Source organism: Heterocephalus glaber, unplaced genomic scaffold (genome assembly GCF_053883595.1).
Source record: "Heterocephalus glaber isolate CG9 unplaced genomic scaffold, H.glaber_assembly_v1.0 deba00001504, whole genome shotgun sequence".
NCBI classification, from domain to species: domain Eukaryota; kingdom Metazoa; phylum Chordata; class Mammalia; order Rodentia; family Bathyergidae; genus Heterocephalus; species Heterocephalus glaber.
The window spans coordinates 64,868,134-64,886,922 of NW_028258324.1; the positions used below are offsets into that span (position 1 = coordinate 64,868,134).

At 43.0% G+C, this 18,789-nt stretch overlaps 2 protein-coding genes across 10 annotated transcripts in view; one reads left to right on the forward strand and one right to left on the reverse strand.

The window, feature by feature from the left end:
- Positions 1-18,070, reverse strand: part of Il1rap (interleukin 1 receptor accessory protein) — a 129,658-nt gene extending 111,588 nt beyond the window's left edge. For 3 of the 8 annotated variants that reach the window (XR_001183428.3, XR_015441027.1, XM_004834781.3), the window contains exon 1: positions 17,841-18,068. The gene's annotated coding sequence lies outside the window, so the exon portion shown is untranslated. Of the gene's footprint in view, positions 1-17,840 lie in introns of all 8 variants that reach the window. The other 5 variants (XR_001183431.3, XR_015441028.1, XM_021255671.2 and 2 more) reach the window with 3 other exon arrangements.
- On the forward strand, positions 16,639-17,863 carry LOC147825393 (uncharacterized). 2 transcript variants are annotated; one of them, XM_087186706.1, is made up of 3 exons: positions 16,639-16,979; positions 17,162-17,656; positions 17,744-17,863. In XM_087186706.1, exons 1-3 carry the CDS (start codon positions 16,826-16,828, stop codon positions 17,806-17,808), a joined length of 714 nt encoding a protein of 237 aa, XP_087042832.1. In that variant the 5' UTR covers positions 16,639-16,825; the 3' UTR covers positions 17,809-17,863. The 2 variants fall into 2 exon arrangements, with proteins under 2 accessions (XP_087042832.1, XP_087042831.1); XM_087186705.1 differs by having other exon boundaries at positions 17,162-17,844.
- Positions 18,071-18,789: the final 719 nt, after the last annotated feature.

The window sequence follows — 18,789 nt, forward strand, 5'->3', positions numbered from 1 at the left end:
TTTACAAGGCCTAAAACTTTAGCATGAGATATCAAAACATAATGTAAACATAATGTAGTTGAGCAAAGCATACTGAACTATAATAATGAAGTTTTGGGCAAGTCCTCAGTGGAAAGATCACCTACTTTAACTGAAAAGCAATGTCCATTCTCAGTTGCGGCCCTGATCAATAGGACCAATCTTCCCCTGCTTCTTTTTATTCCTTCAAACTCAAGCTGTTAATGAGCTGAGGAACACTTCCTGTCACTGCAACATTCCTTCCTCCCTCGGAGAACCAATGCACTGTCTCTGATTCTGATGTTAAATCAAAGGACTGACATTTCTGAACAGCAGAGCTTGCAGATTAGTAATAAACTAACTTAAAGGGAAAAAAGAGAAGAAAATAGAAAAGAAAAGGAGGAGGGAGCTTTGCACCCCTGACATCCTGGCCTGCGAGAAGCTTGCCTTTGAAATAGCAAGAAGAAACTGGTCTCAGAGACACTTTCTCATACGCTGCCAACTGCAAAGGGAATATTTGTCAGGGGATGCTTGTCTGGTCTGACTCAAACTTGTTTTGGGGTGTGTTATCTATCACCCCTTCAAGAGTTTGCACTGGGCAAGACTGCATTCATTAGGATTTTTTTTTTTTCATTTTTAATTCAGAGCTGGCAGCCACTGGGAGGTTTTTACACACGGATGTGCAACTCCCACGTGCTCCGGTCACAGACCGGCCTGGGCTGGTAGGAGGCCCTGATGACGGAACGGTGCCAGGCCTAGACACAAGTCTTCCATTCTGACACGGAGTGCTGCCAAGCGGGAAGGAGCCACATCCTGCCTCATCCTAAGACCCCTTCTTAAATTGAGTAGTTGTTCCGAAAGGGGAAGCACAGGGGGGAGAGAGGAGGCGACATCACTAGTTGGTGTTAATTATAACAAGGGGAAACCTTTATTCCCAATATGAAGTTTCTAAGTGAATTCAAGACAGAATCACAAGGCCGGAAAGATCTTTAAATGTCATTTTGATTCAAACTCCTTTTATACAATATTCAAATCTCCCTGGGACATCCTGGCCAAGTGGCTGTCTGGGCCCTCTTTAAATCTCTCTAGTGATGGTGAACTCATTACCAATCTAGTTCTCCTATGGTCCTTACTGTGATAAATGTATGACTACATTGTGCTGGTCTCTGACCCTCTGCAATTGTGACCTTTGGTTCTGGTTGAAGTCTCTGGAGCCAGGCTGGGCAAGCAGACCTTTCTTCCACCAACACCTATGGTCATTTCATACAGCAACCCCAGTTTTTGAAAGCAGAATTTCCATATCTCCATAGAGCTCACTTTCAAAAATGGGAAACTAAGACTTTTGCAAAGCACTTGTTCCTCTATTCCCCTCTCCAACCTTGAAAGTGAGAAAAACACAACAAGGAAATGAAAATGCTATTAAAATGAGGACAATGGTCATTAATTGATTAGGGCATTCCCCCTGGTGTTTGAAACTAAACGGAAATTGAAAAGGAAGCAGTAAGAGGCCAGAAATGCCAACCGCCAGTGGGGCTGGCTCAGGCTAAGATGGTTTTTTGGCAAATTGTCCGACAAATCAGGCTAGTAACTAAACGCCTGTTACAGGTGCTCAGCTGTACGTGTAAACAATCCGGACAGGTGCCGTGAGATGGTGCAAGCCTGAGCAAGCAGAAGGGAAGCACGGAGCTTGACAATTTAAAGTCACTTAGATTTGGGCTCAGATCCTCTCCATGAGTGTGAAAGTACTAGCCATGCTAAGTTTCACCTTCCTTAGTGAACAGGGTCACCAAAGCACCTCATGAAGTTAGGTAAGATCATGTAAAATAAGGCACCTTGTATACAGTAAGCATTCAAACATGTTACCTGCTATCATTGTTATTATTATTACTTTATTTTTAGAAGTCTAACATTTGCTTATCCCAAATATTTCCCTATATATGGTAGTAAAGAGAATTAAGTGAAGTATGTAGCTGATATGAAGCAAGGAAACCGGTTCTCAAGCCAAGAGAAACCACACTGCAGTAGAAAATATCCTGGAATAGAACTTGGAAGGCAAATTGTAGAAAGGTTGGCTGACTCAACACAGCAGCTTCCTCAATGACTCACTTGCAAAGCCAAGGATTAAGTCTTTTTGACCTTAGCAATCTAGCATTTCTTATATTGCTTAAAGGCACCTGTGAAAACTTAATTTGTCCATGCCTCCTCCTATTCCTTCGTCTATGCCCATGACTGCACATCATTAGCTACAAAAGTCTTAGATTCTCCAAAGTGAGAATCCAGGGCAGATACTTCAACTATACATGGTATTGGTATCCCAGTAAGAGGAGAATTGCCTGGCGGGTGCATTGAATAAAATTATAAGGTTTGGTAGTCACTGGTTGAACTCTCAAGCAACATAGCACTGCAAGTGTGTGGTTTAAATAAGGCAAGATAAGTAAATGAGTTCAGTGGTGTTTGACAAGCAGGAAAGAAGAAAATATGATTTTGAAATATTCAGTACTATATGCTAGGAAGTACTGACAGGGGAGCCTTAAGGAATGACCTAATTCAAAGATGTATGAACATCCCAGGGATGGTAAAGTATTCACTCAGGCATGTTTGTAAAGGACACTCTCCTTTCTGTCACGTGTTTGATGGAAGGCAGTAAAAGTACTGTGGGGTAGGGGGGAGGTGAAGAATCAGAATAGCTGGAACTGTATCACCTGGACTAGTAGGAGCCTGCTGTCTGTAAGGAAAGAGATCTTAAACACGATGAAGTCTAAAAACCATGGGCAGATTTAGAACAGGGACGCAGCATGATCGAAGATGTGTCACAAGATGAGGCAGTGGTGTCCAGAACGAAACAGAAGGACGAATGACGGGAAGGGGCCCAGTGCCGACACCATACCCCAGTGAGCTCTCTGGAATCATCAAGGTCTAAGTGGCCACTTGAAGGTAACCTCAAGCTCGGAGCTGCCGTCTGCTCACTTACAATAATTCAGCACACACTGACCTTACAGAGCTCTTATCAAGCCAAGTGACATAGAGGACATGTAACAGTCTGTAAAGTGTTCGGCACTTGGTCAAACAAGGAAATTCTCTTACAACCACTGTCCGAAGCCAAATGCCTTAGTTTACTAAGAGAAATAACTGAGGAGGATTCATCTTTACAGGATCTCTTCCTTCAAAATGATATTGATATGGTCGCATAAATGAATTTCCCTTAAATCAATGCTCAATTACACATACCTCCCTTACCTTCACATTCTGATCACAGAATGATCAGAGAATTTTAAAGAACAATTACCTGAACATGTTAGCATTACCTAAACATGTTAGCGGCATTATAGTTGACAATGTTATCCATAGTTTAAAAACACCTTGGCTTACAATATACATCCTTAATCACCAGGATGGGCTTGAACAACCTCTTGTGAAACCTGTGGATCACTACCCTGTGTAAGAACCAAAAAGAGCTCTGGGAAGGCAGAATTCCCCCCTGGATTATCATAATTCTCATTAATTGCCCCACTTAGTCCTGTAGGTTTTCACACCCAAACCAGTTCTATCTGCAACACAGATCTGATAATGCCCCTCCTTTTCTCAAGAATGTTCAGTGTTTCTCCTTGCCCTGCAGAATCAAACACAAATTACCCAACAGGGCATTTAAAGTACTCACCAATACAGCTCAGGCTCACTTTGGGGGTAGAAGGGGGACAGAGGAGGGTCTGGTAACTGAAACCCAATCAAACTGGGCTCTTCTCAAGGAAAGCACTTTTTTTTTTCTTTCACTATATTTTCAACTTTTCCCCTTTATCTGGTGTACCACTTGTGGTGTTAAACTATGTCAAAATTCCCTGCCCTACAAGACTTGGAGTTAGGGCTGGCCATAGGGTATATTTGTTCAAAGAGCCTGTCAAGTTTCCTAGGGGTGAATACAGCTAATGCGCACTGTGGCCAACTGCTGGTTTCCTTCCAAGTGGGAGCCATATACACATCCATTGTTCTTCAACCCTTGCCAGATCTGCCCCTCAACTTCTCCATGTCTGAGGCCAGGCAAGTGTGCCATTCCATGGCCAAGGGCACCGGCCCTTTCTGCAAGCCACCTACACCATCAGGGTTAAACACAGTGAGATGGTAGTGTGTCTCGAGCTGTCCTCATGGTTCTGTCAGTTCTCTTCCACTTCATGCTCACCTTCTCTTCCTGCCTCCCTGCCACAGGGAGAGGCTATAGCCTTCCAAAGACTTCTTCACCTACTCTTTCTCAGTGGCCCTGGTTAGTGACATTTCTCTGCTCTTCAAACTGTCCCCGTCTGGGCCTTTAATTACCATCTCTTTCCCATAATTGTAGCTTTCTCTGAGAAATCTCAAACTCCACATCATTCACATCGTTCATCCACACCATTTCTGTTTCCCCTGGCAGGAACAAATTCACAGAGCACATCTCCTCACCAATTTATCTGTGTCTAAATCCTATCCTATCCACCATCCCCTCAAGACTCACCTCAAGCATGACTTCCTCATAATCTCTTTCCTGAGCTACTCAGCTGTCACTTTTTCTGAAAGACCAAAATATTTTATTATATACCAGTTTAAAATTACATTTTATTATTTCAAATGCTAAATAAGATGTGTCACAAACTCCTATATCTTATCTTTCATAGCAATCTATAAATTCTTACTCCTCAGAAACTGTGATTTTTTAAATCTCTCTACTCACCACTGTCTTGCCTACATAAGGTTCTCAGAAAATAATACTGTCCAAAATAGTAAATGAATTATCCCTGTGACCATTCCCCTTTTACTAATACAGGTAACAGAAAACCAGTGCTACTATGAGAAATATCCTCACATATAACAGCTTTTTTTTATAATATCACACTTTTCCATCTCCTCCACTCAGAGAACAATCTCTCGAGTTTCCTTTCAATATTGTTTATTCTCATCATGGTTTGAACAAATGTGTTGCATGTTGCCCGGATTTCTAGTCTATTGGGGAATGGAAAGAAAACTGCTAGAGAAAGATGAGTAATGGCACGAGGTAGCAGAAAATAAGAGAAAAGACAGAAAATTTATGAAAATCAGACTACACAAATTTGAAAGTATAACAGTCTGCAGCCACATCATATAAGGGTAAATGATCTAACCTTAACAAATTTTAAAGGAATAATACTCCACTCCAATAAACTGTCCTGAATAACCAAGATTAAGTAATGCCACATATTTTAGAATAATCTCTTCCTGAAATATGTTTTAGAGCCAAAATTAAAAAAGAAAGTTGCATACTGAAATGCCACCATTTTTTATTGCCCCATAACAACATCTATTATCACAGGAAAAACCGGGATGCTTATTTTCTCATACATTCATTCAAAAATATGTATAAGTGATATCTCAGTCACTTTCCCATCACTGGACATAATACCCAACACTCAAAAAAAAAAAAAAAAAAAAAAAAAAGGAGGGGAAGTTTATTTAGGCTTGTGGCTATTAGAGGATTCAGTCTGTAGTCAACTGGCTGTAAGGCAGGGAGGGAATAGTGGAAAGGTCTCACAGAGGAAAGCTGCTCACAGGATGGCAGCCAGATATTTAGAAAGAGAAATGGAGAAAATGGGGATGGAGATATATATTCCAGGTTACTCTATAAGTGATCCATCTCTTCCAACCAGACCTGACCTCCTAGCAGCACATTTAGTTCTGAAATCTTCAGTGGATTGATCCAGTGATGTATATAGTGCCCCATGATGCACTCACCTTCCAAAACCCAAGCCTCTAAGTGAGGGTTTGGGGAGTTTTTCACATAACTATAACATTTCATTCCTGGCTCCTGAAAGACTCATGTCCAACTCATTATGCAAAATTCATCTCTAAGAGCTGCCAGAAAGTTCAAGTACAAAGTTTCCTGTGAGACTCAAGGCAAACTCTTAGCTGTAAACCCCCATAAAAATAAAAAGAAAGTTAAGTACTGCTGACATACAATGGCACAGAGTAAACATTCCCATTCCAAAAAGGAGGAATGGAATAGAAATAAATCAGACCAAAGCATGTCAGCAAGGCAAACATTAAATCCTTTAGCTTTGTGTCCAATACCTGGAGCAAGCTGTGGTAAGATGTGAGCTCCTAATTGTCTGAGTGGTTCTATCCTTCCAACATTGCCTCTTATAGCCCTCATGGCCTCTCTCTTAGGCCAGCACAGCTCACTGCCTACAGCTTTCCTCATTCCTAACATATCCAAATTCCTGGCTCTCCACTGCACTTCTGACTTCACTCCTACGACTTCTTTCATTGCCCTCTCAGGGACACACTGCCTGGCCTCCCATTCCTTCTTCTAAAATCTGAGTGGAAGCCTTCCTGACATCACAACCCTTGCATGCTGCATGCCTGTAAAACCAGCACCTTTTGAATGACACCAAGGTCTGCTGCCAGCTTGAGCAATAGCCAGGCCCCCTTGAATCATAGTTGCAAAGGCTTCTGAGTTCCTGGTTATTAATTGTAAAATGGACCATTTTAAACCAAATCCCAGGAAACCAATTCACTAGGCCACCCTTGCCCTTATCAAGCACCTAGCCTTAGGTATCTCTTCTTAAAGCAAAGTTTTCCAAAGGAGTTTACCTTCACCTTTTTACACCTTTGAGACAGTGAAGGGTGGGGTCTTGATGATTTCTGAGATGCCTTCAAGCCATCTTTACTATTGTCCTCATCCAAAGTACTTGGCTTCTTTTTAATGCTAATTTTTTCAGGAATCATGTTCTCCTTGGCCACAACTTTGTAGAAGCTTCCTTTCTGGTGTAATTCAAAACAGTCTCAAATCATTCAGCTCTGCCTTATGCTCTTTATTATCAACTTGGAACTGGCTAAAAGCCCCCAGCAGTACCCACCCCACAACTTGAACATCAGGCTGACCTGACATTTCCTCCACCAGATTAATCACTCTATCATCCTAATCTCAGTCTCCCACTAGGTCTCAGGATATGGGCAAAACACAGAAAAAACTTCTGCCACAGCTTCACATACATGATCTCTAGCCCAATTTTCAATGGATTTGGAGGACATTAAGACCTAAACCACAACAAATGCCAATCATGAATCAGGCACCATTCTCCTGTGTATACACAAGCATGCTCAGACTTTTCCTCAAAGAAAAGTATCAAACTTTGTCAAGGTCATTAAAACACTTGAGCTTTACTTGGAGATGAATGGGAATGAAAGTTACTCCTCTTAATCATTCCATAACAACTACAACCACCACCATCACCATTAAAACAACACAAACAACAACAAAAACTCATTGAAATGCCATAGTGTGAATGTATCCCTCAAAATTCACATGGTGGAAATTTAATTCCCAATCCAACAGTATTGAGAAGTGGGCCATATAAGAGGGGATTAAGTCATGAGGGATTTACCTTCAGGATGGACGGATTAATGCTATCATACTGGGAATGGAGGAGTAGAAAAGGGAGTGGACTTCAAGAGAGATAAATTCAGTTCTTCTTTTGTCTTCCTATCTTCTCCCTTTCAACAAGACCAAGCAATAAGATGCCCTTGCCAAATGTAGGTCACTCAACCTTGGGCTTTCCAGCCCTCCAGAACTATAAGAAGTAAATCTCTGCTCTCCCTCAATTACCTAGTCTGATGTATGCTGTCACAACTCCACAAACTGAACTGAGACAGTAAATCAGCACCATATTGGTTTCTTACAAAGAAGCAAATAAATGCAACCAACAAAACCAGACTCAGCTCATTGCAAAACAAACTGTCAAGTGGAACAAAGTTGCTTCCTTCCCCCAACAACATTTGTCTCTTTTCTGTGCCAAACATCTCTTCTGCAGGGAAGTCCCTGGAGAATCCAAAGGTGCTACAATCCTGCACATTTTCTTTTTGAAGAAAAATGTAGCTAAAAAGAAATGAGAACTACTTGTTGCCCTCATCACAGTCCCCCATGCACATGTGGAGGCAACTCTGGTACCTTTTACTGTTAATTTTTTTAGTTATAAGTTAAATTTATAAGCAACATTTAAAATTCTTCTAGGACTCCAATAATGATTGAAGGAAATAATGAAAATAAAGCATTCAGTGCAGCCTCTGACCCACAAGAATCCTTGGATCAATATTAGGCCCTAAACTTTTAGCAAGCTCTGTGAATTGGCCTCAAGTAAGTGTTATCTGGGGCAAAAGGTTGGTGATTGGTTGTTTTACCTTTGTCACCCAGGATGCCTGGGAACCATCATGGGAATACAAAATAACATTCCGGCAAGGCAGACTCATTGTGGGGAGAAAGACAGGCAGGGCTGAAAGTGCTGCCTGCAGGTATGTCAGATGTTTGGAAAGGAGAGACAGTGTGGTCACACAGGACTCACTCCCCGTGCAGTTCCACAGGACTTGCTGTTCTTCCTACAAGAGTGTCTTTGAGACTCCATAGTGCGTGCTTTCCTGTAGGCAAAGTGCCAGAATCAGCCTGGAGCAAAATTAACAGCACTGATTATAATTGGATCTTTGGCTTCGATTTTTTAAAGAGTTAATAAAACAAGCGCAACTGAAAAAGTGCCTGTATATGTAAGTATAAACATGATTGGGGAGGTTATTTTAGTTCAAAAAAATAACTGAAACAGCTCAAATGGGCTGAACACTAATTATGTTCCAGGCACTGTGCTGAGTACTTTATATGCATATTTTATTTAATCCTCACGAGAGCCCCATCGTTAGGGTGTTAAGCAATTTTACCATATCCCAGAGGCTGTGCATAGCATTTGCCTCCTGCGATTGTTGTCTCAATCTAAAACTCAAGTTCTTAAAGACGAAATGGTTATGAAATGATACAGCCTGGAATAACAGGTCACATATTCATTCATTTATTAAATACACTTATTCAACTATTGCTTCATACAAAACAACATGAAGTAAGTAGTACAAGTAGATATGAATAAATATTCAGGGTCACATCTTATAATCAAAGTTCATAATGCTATAATGGTTAGTTCTGCTCAAGTTCAAACAGTCTCTAGCACTGACTAACTCTGTGACTTTAGACTTCCTTTTCCTCTTCAGTGAAAAACTGGTTATAGCTGTACCTGTCTCATAGGGTTATTCTGAGACTTCAAAGCTAATATTTATAAAGCATTTGAAATAGTGTCTGTCATATATTGTCAAACTATCTCCAACTCATATTATTGAGGCATGCATTGTGAGATTGGATGTAAATGGGCCAATAAAGACTTCATGAAGGACACAGCCTGAACACTACTTCTTGAAGAGTCAGGTACCCTTTAAACGTGTAGAAGCAGAAAGAAAAATCGATTTTATATAGAATTAAATTTGCTCACTCCAGTACAGCAGATTTCAGAAACTAGCAGCTGAAGTTTTATAAGGAAATAACTCTACAATGTTTTGGGAGACTGATTACATAAAACACCTACATAAGAACTGTAAAATTTCCAGTTGAATTGAATTGAGCAACAGAGCATACATTTCCTTCTATTACTCAATGATTTGGAAATAAGAACAGTATCATTTAAGAACAGCCAAAGAAATCTGATTTGCCTATTTTATCTACTTCTTTTTTACTTTGAGACATTCTAATGGGAACAAGAGGCTACGAATGACACATCAATGAAATGAAATTGTCCTTCTCCTCTGTTCACAGCAGCTTATAGGAGATCAGTTCAGTCCATTGCCTCATCTTTGGAAAAACTTCCTGCATTTTGCTTCAGCATCCCGCTGCACTTCTCATGAAACCTACACTCCTGACCTGACTCCAAGGCCAGTCCCACGTGTCCCTGCCCAGCATAGGACTTTATATCCAGTCCTTTCCCCCTCTACTAAGCTCAGCTGCACCTCAGGCCTAGCCTGGCTTCTTTGCAGACTCTTTTCTCTGTTCAAATGTCACCTTCCCACCGACGGCGTTCCCAGACTATGCTACAACAGTCCTCATCCACATCCCACCAATGTTATCACTGGGTTTTTCTTTTGTTTTGGTTTGGTTTTTGAGATAAGGTTTCACTAGGTAGCCCAGGCTGGCCTGGAACTAATGGTGATCCTCCTGCCTCAGCCTCCCAAGTGCTGGATTACAGGTGTGCGTCACTATGCACGGCTTAATGTCAGTCTCTCATTTCTTAATCCTGAAACACTTGCTTTTCTTTTTATCTCTGTTTTCCTCTCTGTCTCTGTCCCAGTCTCCGTCTCTCTGCTTCCCTCTCTTCCTCCCTTCCAGTTACACTATCTGTCAACTAAAATATACAAACAATAAGGAATCACTTCAACACCTCTACTTCCTAAGGCAGTTTTGGACATCTCCACAACAGATAGATACATACAGATATTTATATTTAGGCACAAACATACACATTTGTGTATATATCCACAAATAATCATTTCAACATTCTAAACGTATAAATAGTCAACATTCCACATATATGTACACATAAACCGATCTTTAGACTTGTGTGTATGTATAGGTATCAAATTTTATTTCAATATTGTATAATTTATTTCCTTACCCAGTTCCACATATTTTTAAATAATACTAATATTTATCCACATATTTATTCATCATTGACTCATGGCTGGAATTTGCTATTTGTCAGGCACTTTCCTAGGCACCTGGGACTCAACAGTATATAAAACAAATGTTCCTGACCTTGTAGATTTTATATTCTAGTGAGGGCGAAATAAAAAAGAAACAACAGACTAAGTAAAAAGATTCAATAATTTGTGAAAGTTTATCTCTTTATTTTTATCTATTTACCAGGAACTATACAGCCAATGTTATTGTTTTTCAAATAAGGAAACTTGGGTCTGGACAGGCTAATCAAGCAGTGTCTAAGGTTCAAATCCGATCCCAAATCCAAAGCCTGGCAGTTTTGACTTCCCACTCTCCACAGTCAACCCCACTCCCCACTGGTCTCACCTTGTTAAATGGAAAAACTGAAGTCAAATCTTCCAGAAAAGTGCTATTTAGTGTGCAGGATCGCTCGCATTTTATAAAGTGAAAGAAGTCCTACGTTTCAATGAGAGGCAAGCTTTTTCTACACACTGGTTTTTTCTTTGCAGAAGATTATGGTGATTAATGGTAATACAGAGCTTGCTTTATATTTTAAAATGGTTCTACTCTCATTTCTCAAACAATAATATAAATATGCGAACCCACTTGTTTTCTGATCCCCAAACCTGGATTCTGGGTGCTGGGGGGCGGTGCAGGTCAGAGGAGCACAGCAAGGTCCTGTCCCTAACTAAGGGCATAAAGATATCTCTCTGGTTCTGACTCAGTGCCCTGTTCAGCTGTGATTCTCACTGAGGCAGGGAGGGTGCCAGGTGCCTTGGGCCTGCGATGCTCCCCATGCCGAGGTACAGAGAGGCCCAGGTGGAGTGTGTGAAGTTGTGCTCTTGCATGGCTGCTCCCAAGACATCATCCGTGTTCACAAACTCATCACAACTGCCTTAGACAGCATCCTGCCCTCCTATTCACTTCAGAGGTGAAAACACGGGAAAAACGGCAAATAACCAGTCCCGGGGCTAGCAGACTGCATGGCTGTGGGAAGAAACCACAGTCTTGGATCATGCAATCCTCCACTTAGAAAGCTGGGGTCTGAGCTTCAGCTCCACCATTCCCTGCACGCATGGCCTGTGCGAATGTTTAGTGTCTTTGAAATTCAGGATAAAAATTGTTGGCAGCCCCTCTCCCAATTACCTCAGAGTTATTGTAAAACAAAGTAATGTTTTTGACTGTGAATGTGCTATAGAATAACAAGCACTTTGAGATTTTTGACGGCTTTGCATCTAGATAAATAAAAAATTATTACTTGAACCTAAGCCCTTTATTTTCTAATCCACATGGATATCATTAGCATTACTGTTGGTCATAGTACAGGTTAAAATCCCCATACAGTAGGCTCCTAACAAAGCACATGCCATGTGACTAACACCTACCAAAAGCCTGATGGAATGGGCTTACTATCCCTCTTTTACAGATGATCAAAAAATATGACAGAGATAGACCATATTCAAAAAATATCCAAATTCAAGTCCAGGGAAGTGAGTCTGATGTCAAAGCCAATTACGTTACACAGCCACAATAATAAGTCACTACAACTTTCAAACACGAATGGCTTAAAGGACTGCACTATCCATGAAATACACATTTTCAGATATTAGAATGTACAAAATGACTGATTCTCTTTACTGTTGCATTTAGAATTGATAGGGAGAGAAACATTCACCGCAACCAAGGGTTTGTGCGCCAGGCAGGGAAAACCCACAGTCATCTGCTAGACACAAACTAGACATAAAAGGTTACCTGTCCTTATGTTCAACTGATGCCAATTATATCAAAGTACAAGTGGACTACAGGGAATTCTTCAACACTTTCAGAAGTCTTGCGAGCACAGCACATTGAAGCTGTCCACGTCCATGGAAATTTGCAGCTGCCTACTTCCAAGGAAACTTCCTATTTTCAGGTAATTTACTGATCCCACTTGACACTGGCTGTGCTGTCCATATATGCAAGCATGTGTTTCAGTGTCACCATGCACCGTGTTTGCAGCAAAATGGCCTTTATTATGACAACCGAGATGTGTTTTGCCACCATTGAGCCGAAGATGTGCAGTCTTCCTAGGATCTGTGTGGATCCTTATCAAATGTCTTAGTTTCGTAACCACAAAATTAAAGGAAATTAAAATTATCCTATTTGTCTACAGAGACCACCTTTAAGTTAATGGGTGCTATGATAAAGAGAAAAATCACAAAGCTAATTCTAGGTCTGTCTGACCTTGTATGAATCCATCTTCTATTCAGTTCTGTACTTTGTACATTCAAGGCATTGTGATAGGCAAGGGGCAAGACAACCCTTATTCTCATACTTAGGTGCTAATCGGGACCTGAACAAAGGCACAGTAAAAATAAAATGTATCAAATGGATATGCTATTATAAACATTTAAGGGAATTTCATGAACTGGGAAGGATCAAGAAGGGATATGAACTTCATGTCTGGAAGATAAGAGGAAAACAAGAAAGGAAACAATTTAGGTGGCATAGTATAAGGATACAGGTAGGTAGAGGGGCATTAATGGGTCTAGTTATACAGGTCCTCAGATTCTATGATCTGGTATCCAGTAAACAATACTGGATATACTGGAACAATATAGTATACTGGAACAACACATAAGAACAAAAGGCTTTGCATTCAAGGACATACTTTACTAATTGGGTAACCTTGAGCAAGTCTGTAAGCTTTCTGAACCTCAGTTCTTTCATCTGGAAAAGGCAGACAATAATATATATGAGAGTTATTTTTGTGCTTAAATGTAATGACAAGTGCACATGCACCCGCGAATGCTGATTTCTCTTGTCCTTCTCTTTGGCTGGGGAATCCATCTCCTGGGCATAAAACGACAAGGGTATTTTCTCTTTAGGCCCCTTTACCTTTTATAGCCTTGACTTTTGCAAAGCAATATGATTGCAGAATTTCAGAGCTGAAAGGAATCCTAGAGAAAAATTCACAATGCACTGTAGCAGAAGAAACTCAAGAGATCAGCTGGTTCAGGTCTCTCATATTTTAGGCCCCAAACAGAAAAGTCAGTCGCAGGCAAAGCTATACCAGGATTAGAAGGCAAGATGTGGAGGAGATGAACCAGAAGTCTTACTCCAAGTCCTCAGATCTACTCCAGAGGCAGGACAACTTATGCTTCTTCCTAGCTCTAAAATGAAATGCAAAGGTGAGTCTCAGCGTCAGTTCTTGATTTGTGCTAGATGACACGGGTCGTACTACTTAATTTTTATAAGCCTCGGTTTCCTTCACAAATGAGATGAGATTATTGCAAGAAATGAATGAGAGGGTGTCTGTAAAATACTCAGAACAAACAATAATGGAACTCAATAGGTAGTTGCTAAATGCTGATGATCATAATTTAACAGACTAGTAAACTGAAGGAATTGCTGATAGAAGAATTAATGATTATTACAGCCTCCCAAGAATAGGTCTTAAGCTTCTAAGTAGACATCTGTGTCCCTAGTTCCCATGTGCGGAGCCCTACTGAAGGGCTTGCCTCAGGTACCTGCCACACGCTAGGGCTCACACTGCTGCAGCTGATACAGAGAGTTAAAATAAAGTCAGTCTAAAGGGAAGTCTCCTAGCCATTCGTCAGCATACACTGTGCACTCTAAGTTTTTGAAAATGAGCACATGAAATGCTAACCTGAATTTACCTCCCAGAATGTCAGATACCAAATGTTCTGTGACCTCCCTGTTCTTTGGTGATATTTTTCCCCCACAGAACAATTTCCAAAATGGGTAAAGAGCATGGTAGGTGGCTCCCTAATATTTCACAGGCAAAGCAACGGTGACTCACCAGATTCTACATCTGTGTCACCACCAAAAGCCTGATGAAGTTGAGCAACAAACGAAATTGTGTGTACACTGTAGATAACCTTTTTTTTTCCCTGCTGCCTCTCCTTCTAATTTTCTCCAGCCACATTCTGCTTTCATAATTATGCCAGGTAAAATGACGCTACCTTCCTACCTTTTAGCAAAAACAAGCATACGTTTCCAAATGTCAAACGTGAAGCACATAACATTTCTCCCAGAACTGTATTTTCAAGCCTGTCTTCTTGCACAAAGAGGAGAAACCTGGTAGCCTGTGAAAAGCCACCATGGATAAATGGCCCACTGCCTGTCCTGTGCTGGCAGCAGATCTGTTCAGCTTCATGCATAAGCTTACAACCATCACTTTCCACAGTGAGGACTGAATCTGCAGACCAGTGATCAGCACTATCAGCAAGTAGTGTTTTTGTTTTTTAAATGTTGTTTTTGCACACTGTTGTGCAAAAGGGTGTGTGCTCCACCCCTTACTCTTAGAGCTGATGAAAACATTGAATAATGCTATGGCTACTCATGATTTTTGTTTCTCACTCTTCATATCAGTCTTCCAACTACTATAGACGGCAGAGGGAAGAAACCACACAGAACAAGGAGAAAAACATTATAAAACTGAGCTTTATGTCTTCACAGTGCCCTTCCTTCTAGAAACTGAAGGTGTATCACATTAAACAGGTGAGAATAAAAAGGTTGCCTTAGAGATCATTACTTTAAAATCTCCTGAGAATTGGTTCCATTACATTCCAAAGAGCCATGCTGACGAGTTGTTCTCTTATCAAGGAAAAATCTACTTTGGGACAACAAAAAAGATATCCTGATATCACTAACCAAGTAAGATCAACCTAAGAACTGAAGTAAATTGCTCAATATCTCACCAAAGAGGCAGCAGAGTGGGACGGGGAAAATCTCCGATCTAGAAGTCAAAAGGCGTGAACTAGATTCCTAGAGCTAAAATTTACAAACCATGTGACCCTTGGCACCCGCCCATTTCTGGGTCTCATTCCAATTTTCTTTTTAATCAATTGAGACTAGCTAAGAAAAGGCTTCATTTAATGAACACCTACTCACTACATGAACTGGATACTATGTTCATGAATTTAATCATAACACAAATTCTTAAAGCACATATGTTTATTCCATTTGAGAATTGGACAAAATAGAAGCTCTAAATAATGAAATGAATTGCTTAGTATCAACCAGCTACTTAGGTACTGGAGCTGGAATTTGAAATCAAGTAGGTTTTATCACAATACATGGCCTCCTTTCACTATTAATATGCCTGCCATGTCCTTCTCCCAGGGCTATTGGAAGTAGCAAGGAAAATAACATGTGGAATGCACTTTAAAATTTTGCAAGAAATAATAGTATGTATAAGGAGGAAGGGTATAACTAGGCATGCTTTCTTCAAAGAACCTACAAGAATTTGCTATCAGTCTCCCTTCCATCCCCTTGTTCTGACCTTATTCTGAACATTTTCCTTTTCCCCACAAGTCCTTGGTCCCACAGGCACTCATTCAGATGTATCGCAGCCAGCTCATCACAATGCACGCACACGGAACCAGCTGATGGACACAAGTGATCCCATCCTCTGCCCATGTCTGGTGTGGGAGGAACCCAAGTGGGCACTAGACTCTCACCTTCCCTCAAAAGGCATCACACTCCTTCTCATCAATCCTGCAATTGAATGCTGTGGATGCTGAAGGAGGCAGCCTACTATAAATGCTAAGCACTCGATTCAAATAGCCAGGAGACAATAGCAAATAACTGTGTGAATTAAAATAAAATTAACTGTCATGAGCAGGGTAGGGATATATGAAGGGAGCTATTTAATTATAAAAGACTAATAATACAGAAAGACATGTCATGTGTCAGTGTGTGTGTTTGTGTGTGTGCTTAAATAAAGCAAGTTAAGAGTCCAGAAGAGACTGAATTCAGCAGCATCCTGGCACAATTCCCGAGAAATGCATTCCAATTTTGTTGCTGTTTTCTGATACTGGCTGAAAACTATAGACTTGCTTGATTGGTCTGAGACAGCAGGAGGAAGAGGCTTGGCAGTCTACATTGTAGCTGCAACTTCCAACTTCCTCTTATCTTTTTGATTCCTCATCAAACTCAAGACCCTCTCTGTCTACAAAGAATACCTACGATCAGGGCAGATCTCAATCCTAAGCCTTGACCGAAAAGCTAGTAGGAAATTCTCATCACTAAAAAGCATCAATTTGGTATTCCAGATGAAGGATCTATTACTCAAGTCACATGGGGACAACAGTCAGGAAAAAAAAAAAAAACTTACTATAAAAAACTATTCCAACTCCAAAGAAGAAAGTAGCATCACCTTTCCAGATATAAAACACGGTCAGTCCTAGGCAGTAAAACTACCCTTCTCAAACTCGATGTCTCCAGGATCACTACCCAACGACAGTCACAATGGTGCTATCTGTTTTGAATTGACCAGGTGCCAGGCCGGGCTCTCCGCTGAACATGCGATTTGCATTTTCCCATTTCAGACTCACGACTCTCAAGATTCACGGTGACCGTGAGAATCTCCACTTTGCGAATGGGGGGAAAGTATCTTTAAAGGTGGGCTGGCTTCCCCAAGCTCACACAGCTAACACACAGCGGAGTTGTAAATCCGGTAAGTCCCCCTTTTCCAGCTGGTACCAAACCCGCGGATGTGGGATGTGCAGGGCTGAGCCTCGAATGCTTCCTGTGATGCCCAGATTCACAATTTCGCAACCCAGGGGTGGAGGGTAGACTGGCTCTCAGAGGAGACAACATAAGTTTGCTTGTATGTTTTTGATTTTGCCTTTAACTCAGCTTCCTTGGTTCCCCTCACTACTTGGAAGAGGACAGGGTCGACGGAGCTCCCGGAAGCCAGCTCTTCCTGCATGAGGACATCTAGGGTCCCACAGGGCCGACAGCTCAGCTCCCTCTGGGGCTGGGAGACAACTGTGGCTCCCAGAGGAGGTCACCAGAGAGAGAGGTTCCTCGCCTCTTCTCCAACTGGGCCAGGAGCCTGTTGGACACCCTTGGTAGGAGCATCTTTAGGAAAAAGCAGGTCAGGAAAAGCTGGAGAGAGGCTGCTGGCAGCGGTACCCACACTGTCACAGCTGGGGCTGAGAGCGAGGTGGCACCAGCGCGCAGGCTGCGGCTCACCGACTCCTACTCAGGGCTCACGGAGCGCTCCCGGGAAACCAAAGCGGAGGGAGACGAGAGCAGACCTCTCCAAGGCTAAGGAGGGCAGGCAGCGCGCAGCGGTCCCACGACTGAGTAACTCAATCCCTACACCAAAGACGGCGTCCGGGCTGCCAGGTTCGAATCCCGCCCACCGCTCTACTAGACTGATCTACCCTGGCCGCTGCCCGGTCTGGCGTCTCAGTTTTCCCTTTTGTAGAACAGGGGGATGGAGGAGAAGACTTCCGAGACTCCATCGAGCCCGAGTTCCTGCGGCTGGGGCTAGGTGACTGCCGAGCCCCCGCCGCGGCGCGAGACTCACCTTTCCGGGGAAGCCGATCGGGCGCAGCCAGGCGGCGGGACAGGCGGACGGTCGCCGGAAGCTGCTCCACTCCGTGCCCCTGGCCGAGGCGCGCCCCAGAGTCCTGGATCCAGGCTGTCTCCCCTCCCAGCCTCTTACTTTCCGCCGCACTTTCTTTTTCCCCCTTCGGGGCTCCTCCCCCGGCGCCGCGCGATTGGCCGCGAGCTCACGGATCAGGCTCCACCCGCCGCCCGGGCTCGCGATCCCCGGGTGCCCGGGGCTTCCCGAGGCGGCGGCCTCTGGGCGGCGCGGTGGCGGGCCCGCCCGCCGTGAGGAGGAGCTGCGGCCGGCCGCTGCGGGCGGAGGCGAGGCTGCGTGCCCCCCTCGGGGGCCCGGGCCAGTGCGAGCGCAGGGAGCGGAGCACACGTCCCGCAGCCCCAGCGGGCCCGCCCCCGCCAGCCCTGGGGCGCACGCGGGCGCGCACTGCGAGGTCGCGGTCCCGGGGTGGGGGCTGCAGCCGTGTCCCGCTCTCCGCCTTTAGCCCTCAGGCTGCGAGGCCCGAGTCCATCCGGGGTTCGCGATTGGAGCGCCCACCGCGTGCCCAGCACAGAGCGCAACAGAAAGAAGCTGAAAAGCCGTGGCTCAGAGCCACGTCCAGAGCTCTGGCTGAGCTGGAAGTGAGGTCAGGACTGGATCTTTACTGTCCGAGCTCGGTATGTGACCGGTGCCCACCACAACACCTGCCACAAAGTGGGCACTCAGTATATATGGGATGGATGGATGGATGGATGGATAAATGGATAAATGAATGAATGAATGAATGAATGGGTCATGGAACGAATTATCTCAGAAGAATGATTTTCTTTCACTCATCTCATTGTCCAGGTTTCTACGAAAGCCTTCAGCTGCCCTTGTCACACTGGATGGTATTCTTACCATCCTAATGAGAAGCTTTATAATGACTTTCCCC

What these genes read in the sequence shown, in the direction of transcription:
- LOC147825393 (XM_087186705.1), top strand. Translation starts at nt 16,826, where the DNA reads ATGCGATTTGCATTTTCCCATTTCAGACTCACGACTCTCAAGATTCAC. An exon ending in ACAGCGGAGTTGTAAATCCG is followed by an intron (nt 16,980 to 17,161) that starts GTAAGTCCCCCT and finishes CCTTTAACTCAG; the next exon opens with CTTCCTTGGTTCCCCTCACT.